Below are 8,449 nucleotides of genomic sequence, written 5' to 3' on the forward strand. Positions count from 1 at the left end.
TTGAAGGGGGTTGTGTCTCTGTCCAGAGAGGAGTGGGTAAAAGCCAGTTTAGCTACTGAATTTTAAAAGCAGCTCTGGATTCAGTACTCGCAGTGAGTTCATTGTTATTTCACCTGCGCCAGGCTCTTCCCTCGGCTGCCCTGTATTCTCTTGGAAGGCAAAGACCTTGTCCCATTCCTTTTTACCCCCTTCCTCCTGAACAAACAGCAATATGTTCATGATTAAAACCTGATTCAGGAAATAATTGCAGATTAGTTAACTGAACCAAGATGGCATGGTTATTATAGGAAAAGGTCTATGCCTAAGCTATTCTCTGCAAGACCTCCCGCCCTGCCAGGGTTCCAGGCATAAAAGGAGGAGACTTTCACTCCAATTACTTGCTGATGAAAGCACGAAAGACATGGTGGCCCAGGACCTGTGTCCCTTGCTGCTCAGACACTCTCTTGTGCTCACAATGGCTTCTATGTCGGTCAGCAGACAGCTCTCTCCTGCCTCTCTCTCCCTCCCTTCCACCTGCTTTCTACAAATGTTAGTTGAGTGAGTGAGTGACCCCAGAGAGTCAGTCTCTGAGAGTGAAGCTTTAGTGAGAGATCGAGAACTCTCCAGAATTAACAGGAACCAACAACCCCAGCAGGTTAGAAACTGTCAAGAGATGCATCATTCAGGAGAAGCGAGGACTTCAGGCTTGTTTATCTCTACCTCTGATATGGGGGACAGAGCCTCACTACCTGGCTGGGGGTGGAGCTGAGCCCCAAGTTTCCCAGAACTTTCTGGAGAGCATAAAAATCAGGAGCAAGACCCTCCCTCGAAGTTCTCTGAAGAAAGCATTCTGACTGGTGGTTTGGGAAACCTAACCTCAGTAGCTACCTGAGAATGAAGGCGGAGCCTTGAACTTGATCAGACCAGGGCAACTGGGGTCTTTGGTCACTGGTGCCCTTTCCTGGCTGGGCAGAATATCCTAAGTTTTGGTTTTCGACCCTATTGAGCCTGAGCTTAGAAGGCAGGAGCCCTGGTCCAAGTGCATTCCCCAGGGCTCAGAAGGCTGTGGAGAGGTCAGAGGTGACACCTGCCCATTTGGAAAAGGAAAAGCCTGAGCTTTCGGAAGCATCCCCACTTTCCACCTCCCGGACCTCCTGTAATGGACGTGTGAGAAACGAGAGCCCTCCCACCCTCTCAGACCCTGTCAGGACGTCCAGAAAGATCCAGTCCTTTGCTAGCCCCATGATGTTTTAGTTCATCACAGAAGGATTGAAGTAAAGAAAAGCTGACTTTTCTTAACCAACCTACTAGCAAGTTTTAGAAATCTGTCTATCCCAAAACACTACATCCCAAGACTATTCTAAGCAAGAGATCACCCAAATAACCCCCGATTATTGCAGGTCCAGCCCCACGACCAAGGAAGGAGCTCTCAGGGGGAACTCCCTCCCCAGTCTTCTTAGTTCCTGCCCTTCTGTAAAGGGGTCAGCATGCCACAGGATGGTAAGAGGCCTGGGAGAGGTGGGAAGAGCAGGATGGTGTCAGGAGGGACATGCTCCCAGGGCTCTGCTTCCTCCCACATGGTTCCATCTGCCCTGGACCAGTGTTCTGGGGAAGCTTTGCCCGGTCCCCCTCCCTACTCTACCCCACTTCCCTTAGATGACGAGGGTTAGCACATGTGGCCGGTCACAGAGCAAAGACTCACCCAGAAGCCAGCTACCAAAGAAGCTGGCATGTTTGGGGAACCCTGGGAGCAGAAGGGGAGCAGTCCTCTGAGGGGGAGGACTTTATGGTGGGAGGCCAGGCTGGAGGGGCCTGAGTAAGCATCTCCCGGGAGGGTCCTTCCTGCCGTGGGTGGGCCAGGGAGAGGGGCGATGTGGTATGTGGAAGCCTCCTTCTCATGTTCAGGAATCAACAGTGTGAACCAGCTTGGGGGGCTCTTTGTGAATGGCCGGCCCCTGCCCCTGGACACCCGGCAGCAGATCGTGCGGCTGGCAGTCAGCGGGATGCGGCCGTGTGACATCTCACGCAGCCTTAAGGTAGGGTGCTGGGACCTTCACCCAGTGACAGGGACAAGAAGCAGGGAGAAGGGGCTTTTCTTAAGGCAAGTCTGGGGCTGTTTCAGACTTTGAGGGCCTTTGGGGCTTGGAAGACCCTCTTGAGGGCTAGTATGGGAGCCTCAGGCTGAACTCTCGCCTCTGTGACCTGGTCCAGCAGGTCTCACTTTGCCTTGTAGTCCCTTGTCTCGGGGACACTCACCCTCCGCTCACCGTGCCATACCTGTCCCTAATTCTCACCTGACCCAGGTATCTAATGGCTGTGTGAGCAAGATCCTAGGGCGTTACTACCGCACAGGTGTCTTGGAGCCCAAGGGGATTGGGGGAAGCAAGCCACGTCTGGCCACACCCCCCGTGGTGGCTCGAATTGCCCAGCTGAAGGGTGAGTGCCCAGCGCTCTTCGCCTGGGAGATCCAACGCCAGCTCTGTGCTGAAGGGCTTTGTACCCAGGACAAGACTCCCAGTGTAAGTACCCGCCCCTCCCTGCCCCAGGGCTGGCAAACAGGTTGTCTGGGGGAGAAGAGGATCCCTACTGACTTGGTAATGGGGCCATCTTAGGCTGGGGGCAGGGCTCCTGGGTTCTCTTCTGACATATAAGTTTCTCTCCTGAAAAGTAGTGGTGGTGAGACAGGTGAGAAGAAGGACGCATGGGGAGAGAGGGAAGGCTGCCCTTAGGAACTATGTGCGGGGCAGGACAGAAGGGGAGAAAGGATCCTGGGGAAATAGCCTTAGGTTGCAACCCTGGGACAGTGCATCATCTCCCCACTCAACACCCGGACACTCCCAGGTCTCGTCCATCAACCGAGTCCTGAGGGCACTACAGGAGGACCAGAGGCTGCCCTGGGCACAGCTCAGGCCACCAGGTGGGTCTTGGAGCTCTCGCCGGGATGGTCAGAGCCAAACCTAAACATTGTGCAGTTCTCAAAGCCTTTCTTGTTCTTTTGTGGATTGCCTGCATAACAAGATAAAAGGATGGCCTGGTGGCCATCTTATTCGGTCCTGGATGAAGAAAATCAAGGCCCAGAGAAGGGATGTGACTTACCCAAGGTCACCAGCTAGTTATTGACAGGCCCTAAAACAGAACCCAGGTTCACACCCTCCCTCTGCCTCATGCACAGCTTCCCAGAGCACCCCTTGTGTTCTGTGGGCTCACACGAACCTGGGCCATGCTTGCTGCTGTTTTCCCCCCAAACACCAAACACGGACCCTACCATGGCATTGAGTGTGCCTCCCACCATGTGCCCCTGCAACGACCTCCAAGTAACTGCGAATGCCCCGCCAGTGCAGCTCTGCTCTTACACCCATGCTGTCCCCTGTCCACAGCCCCAGAGCCTCAGGGACCCCCTCTGACCAGCGGAATCACCATCACAAGCCACCACAAGCCACTGTCCCCCTTTGCAGCTGTTTTAGCTCCAGTTCCTCGCAATCCCCACAGCGGCTCTGAAGCTCCCCGGGGCCCCTACCCAGGGACCGGCCACCGGAATCGGACTATCTTCTCCCCAGGCCAAGCTGAGGCGCTGGAGAAAGGTGCTGGGGCCGGGGCGGAGGTGCTCAGTGTGACGCATGGAGGCATTGGCCCCAAGGCCTGTGGGCAAAGGTTGAGAGGTGGAGGCTATGGATGGCCCTGCGTCAGGGAGCTGGATGGTTTAGTGGTGTAGCAGGTGGGGAGTGGGGCCCGTGGGGGAGACTCACACCTTGCTTCTCTCTCCATGCCCTTGCTATGAGCCTCAATCTCTGCAGAGTTCCAGCGTGGGAAGTACCCTGACTCAGTGGCCCGTGGAAAGCTGGCTGCTTCCACCTCTCTGCCCGAGGACACGGTGAGGGTGAGTGAGCTCTGCCACACAGTGTGCACAAACCACAAAGACAGAGCCTGTGCCAGGTAGGCTTTGGATTCCGGTGAGGTGGAGAAGGGGGCAAGAAGGTGCAGTTCGGAGCAGAATTACAGACAAGACCCTCTTAACTCCCCTTCCGCTGCTTCCTCTCCTCTCCTCCCCACTCCAAGCCATTGAGACAGCAAAGGCCAGAGCAGGAAGGGAAGATGTCAGGTCTAAGGAAGGGTCTGCGCTCGGAGCCCGGGCCAGGACCCGGTGGTGAGAGCAGTCGGTGCCAGGTGGTGGGGGGGGGGCACAGTCAGCTACTTTGTTTCTGCCTCACTCAGGTCTGGTTTTCCAACCGAAGAGCCAAATGGCGCCGACAAGAGAAGCTCAAGTGGGAAATGCAGCTTCTAGGTGATTTCTCTGTCCATCCATCCATCCATCCATCCATCCATCCATCCATCCACCCACCAACCATTTACTCGGCACCTCCCATGAGCCAGGCCGTGTTAAATGCTGGGCACACACAGTCCTTGCTCTTCAGGGCTGCGCTGTCCTCAGTTTACCATCCCTGGGACTTAATCCTCTTCCCCAGTCTCTTCAGGCTCTGCCTTGGGGAGGAGGGCAGTTTAGGGTTATAGCATCCATCTTCTCTGACCTGTTCCTTAGAATCTTCCTGCCTCTCATCACCAACTCCCTTCTCCCCGGACCCCAGTCCCGCCCTCTGAGTGGATCCACCCTCACCTTGTAGGTGCTTCCCAGGGTCTGATTGTACCGAGTGCTTCCTCAGGAATCATCTCTGCACAGGTATCCAGGAACCCAGGAAGAGAGAGAGGGGAGTTTGTGAACTGGGAAGACTGAGGGCTCACCGTGTTTCCCACTCCCGGGGAAGGCCTGAGCTATGTTTCACAGCTGCCCCAGACTCCCACAGTGCACACTTTCAGAAAGTGCCACCCTCACAGTCTACTACGTGAATGGCACCCTGTGAAGTTGTACAGGATATAGCCCGGGGGGAGGTGGGGAGTGGGCAGTCTTGGGGTCCCAGTCCTGCTAAACATGATGCATTACTGGCATCTCAGGGTGTCCTCTTGCTTCTTTTAGCAGTCCCCTAGCAGTGTGCCTACAGCGGCCTTGCCTGCTCTGGAGTCCTTGGGTCCTTCCTGCTATCAGCTATGCTGGGGGACAGCATCAGACAAGTGTCTAAGTGACACCCCACCCCAAGCTTGTCTCAAGCCCTGCTTGGGTAAGAATCTAGGTCTTACTCCTGCAGGGTGTGGGGAGGGCTAGCTGATTCCTTAACCCACAGGAGGGCGTGGATCTCCAGTCAACGTCACCAAAGGAAACTCGATACGGCCTTCCTTCTTCCTTACATGGCCCACAAAGTTGGGGAGACTAGTACCCCTTGAGTCTATAGAACTACTGACAGCCATAGCAGGGGAAGGGGCTGGGATTGGGGTTTGAGTGTATCCATCCAGGGCAGAGAACTGATGTCTGTGCCTCCCCCCACCAGTGACTTTGGGGGCTGGGGTGGCAGCCACAGGCCCAAGCTCACCCTCTATTTGTCCCTGCAGGCTACCTGCCCCCCACAGCCGAGCTCCCTGGATTCAGTGCTGCTCTGCCATCCCTGCCCTTCCTATCACTGCCCCCGCCGCCAGTCTTGGTACCCCTCAGGCCTTGCTCTGGCCTCGCTCCCCACTACTGAAAGGCGTGGAATGAGGGAGGAAGGCCAGAGTGGAAAGGAGGGGTAGGGAGGAGACTCTAATACCGGCCTGCCCAAGCAGGTCACGGCTCCTTCCTCCTCCCTCATCTGTGGGCCTTGCCTGGCCCTGCCCTGCTGCCCCTCCTACTCATCGCCCGATTTCAGGGGCTGGGGAAACCATGCCCACCCGTTCCCACAGTGGCCTTAAAAGGCCTCCACTTGGCTGTAATAAAAACATTTTTAAATTATCAGTAGCTCCTGTTGTCTACCATGTTTTTCCCATGAGCACTCATGCTCCCACCCTTATATTTAACAATTATAAAGTTTGCCCTGTCTATCTATCTATCTATCTATCTATCTATCTATCTATCTATCTATCTATCTATCTATCTTCTATTATCTATCATGTCTATCTATCTGATCTATTTATCTATGTATATATGCATGTATCATCTATCTAAATACATTTATGTGTCTATGTAACTATGCATGTATGTATGTATGTTTGTATGTACAAGTATGTATCTATAGATGTATCTATCTCGGTGTTTGGGAGCTCATACGCGCACACACACGCACGCACACTGACAGTATATCATGGCACGTCACCCCTAAATCCTCCAGCATGCATTTCCAAAAAATAAGAAACATTTCTTACATTACCACATCTAAAAGACAAGAATTCCTTAATCTAAGAAAAACAGACATTAATTCCTTAATTGCATATGTATTTTTTGCCTAGTAGCAGAGTAGAAATGCCACTTTTCATATTCTGCTTGTTCTGTTATACATGCTCCTGGGCCATGTTTGCTTGCTGCTTCTTGGCAGTAAGTTCCAAATCTATTCAATTTTGTCCGCTGCAGAGAAATCTCTAGGTTCTTCCTGGGAAGCCTTAGGATGTAGGGAAATAGGAATATGGGGACAGGAGGTGAAGAAAGGAGTATTTATAATGGGGGAATGGGCTGATCCCTTCAAATTCTTTCCCTTTTGAAGAGCAGGGATGGAATGACGATGGTGCAAAATGGTAGTGGAGGTACATATTTTTTTTACACCCATCTGAGACGGGTGCTGGTCCAGAAGTTGTCCTTCAAGAGGTCTCTTGATCATCAAACACTCTAGAACTATGCTGTTCAATAAGTAGCTATCAACCGCATGTGGCTATTTAAATGTAATTAAAATTAATAAAATCAGTAATTCATCTCTTCACTCACACTAGCCATATATCAAATGCCCAATAGTCCCATGTGGCCTGTGGCTACTGTATTGGATGGTACACATTATAGATTGAGCCGCTCTTCCATCTCAAAAGTTTGCTGACGCCTGTTATAGAACATTTCCATCAGCACAGGAAGAGCTATGGGACAGCTCAGCCTAGAATGAAATTCTAAGCATACCCTGCCCCTGACCTGCCTTGTCTGCTCTCAAGCTGGAGGCCCTGCTGGACAGGCTGCCCAGGGAAATGGACGGGACTGTGTGGGGGCGACAATCTGCACAGCACAGCCTGAGAATAAACCATTCACTTCAGTGACAGGACTGACCTCAGCCATGGAAGGAGCTGTCAGCTGAGACCCCATGGCTGAGCACAGTCAAGTGGAGGTCGGATGGGCATTTGTGGGGCATGCGAGAGAAAGTCCATCGCGCATGTGTGCGCGCGTGTCCATGCTTCCTTCTGCGCATGCATGTCCGCACATCTGAGTGTGTATATTAATTATAGAATGCTGAGGAAGAGGTCCTGCATTAAATGAACGGCCAAGGTCCTATCTCTCTGAAGAATGCATTCTACTCCATATCTGTGACCTATTCATATTCTCTAGGAAAAGGGGGTGCCCTGGTCTCTAGTGTTCTCAATGTTCCCTTATTGGATTAAAATGTTTAATTTTATATCAAAGTTCTTTTATATTGCTTGAGGCGAAACATACTTACAAAACCCTGAGGTCGTTTTCCTCTATCCAAATGGAATCTCTCTCACATTCCGGTTTCAGCTTTTCTTCTCAATGGACTTAAAAACCAGGCACTCATTATGGTGCGGTGCCATTTTCCCAAAGTGGGGCTCAGGCGTCGTTGTTGGTATTTGAGGACATTTTAGGAGACATGTGGATGCTGCTTTAAATAATAATGAGTCAGAAACGAGAAAATGATTCCCTTTTCAACTCCCTTTCAATTCTGATCGCATCAAAGAGAAAGTCTTCATTTTGGTCCTGGTCTTTAGCACGTCTGTAACAATTTTTAATCTTTTTTAACAGAGGGAAGGGAGCCTTGGGCTCTGGGCCTTGGGCACGGAAGGGAAAATCTAAGTAGGATTGATAACATCACTTTGTTTTCATTTATTTTTATGGTTCCTTTCTATTTCTGGCAAGCGATTCTGGTCTTCCATTTTATGATAGCATTTTTTATTTAAAAAATTCCTTTGTAGGTTTTCAGCCAGCCCTGTCCATTGTTTTTGTGCATCTAGGTTGACACACCTTTGAAATGCCAGAAATAATACCCTTTGAAGAAAGCACATAATCTTGTTAACTATCCTGTAATCTAACCCCTGCCTTGCTTTCTCCAATCTTCCTTATGTCTCCTCCTTAATTTCAAACTCATGAAAGAAGCTGCAAAACTGTTTTTCTCTGGAGCATTTGAGATCTTTTGGCTCCCCAGCCTATGTCGTCAGTTTTTGGCTCAAGTAAACTTGTACAAAAATTTAAAAAATTTCTTTCTAAATAAATGTACTTAAGAATCCATGTCAATAAAAACATGAATAGGGCAGATGGCAGGTAGATAAACATCAAAGTTAGGAACACAGTGCAAGAATGACAGTGCCGACAGCATAAATACGTAACTACAATATTGCCAAAGGACATGAAAGACAGTTCAAGGAATATAATTAATAATGTTGTAAATATTTTGTAGGGTGTCAG

The 8,449-nt window shown here is 50.9% G+C and overlaps 1 protein-coding gene across 1 annotated transcript; it reads left to right on the top strand.

The window, feature by feature from the left end:
- Nucleotides 1-1,850: 1,850 nt before the first annotated feature.
- Nucleotides 1,851-5,589, top strand: PAX4 (paired box 4). Its single transcript, XM_019646094.1, has 9 exons — nucleotides 1,851-2,015; nucleotides 2,283-2,498; nucleotides 2,821-2,896; nucleotides 3,435-3,560; nucleotides 3,774-3,856; nucleotides 4,192-4,261; nucleotides 4,599-4,654; nucleotides 4,949-5,090; nucleotides 5,419-5,589. Exons 1-9 carry the CDS (start codon nucleotides 1,851-1,853, stop codon nucleotides 5,547-5,549), a joined length of 1,065 nt encoding a protein of 354 aa, XP_019501639.1. The 3' UTR covers nucleotides 5,550-5,589.
- The last annotated feature ends 2,860 nt before the right edge of the window (nucleotides 5,590-8,449 follow it).

This window comes from Hipposideros armiger, unplaced genomic scaffold, assembly GCF_001890085.2.
Source record: "Hipposideros armiger isolate ML-2016 unplaced genomic scaffold, ASM189008v1 scaffold_97, whole genome shotgun sequence".
NCBI lineage: Eukaryota > Metazoa > Chordata > Mammalia > Chiroptera > Hipposideridae > Hipposideros > Hipposideros armiger.

What these genes read in the sequence shown, in the direction of transcription:
- PAX4 (XM_019646094.1), top strand. Translation starts at nt 1,851, where the DNA reads ATGTGGTATGTGGAAGCCTCCTTCTCATGTTCAGGAATCAACAGTGTG. An exon ending in ACATCTCACGCAGCCTTAAG is followed by an intron (nt 2,016 to 2,282) that starts GTAGGGTGCTGG and finishes CACCTGACCCAG; the next exon opens with GTATCTAATGGCTGTGTGAG. An exon ending in AGCTGAGGCGCTGGAGAAAG is followed by an intron (nt 3,561 to 3,773) that starts GTGCTGGGGCCG and finishes CAATCTCTGCAG; the next exon opens with AGTTCCAGCGTGGGAAGTAC.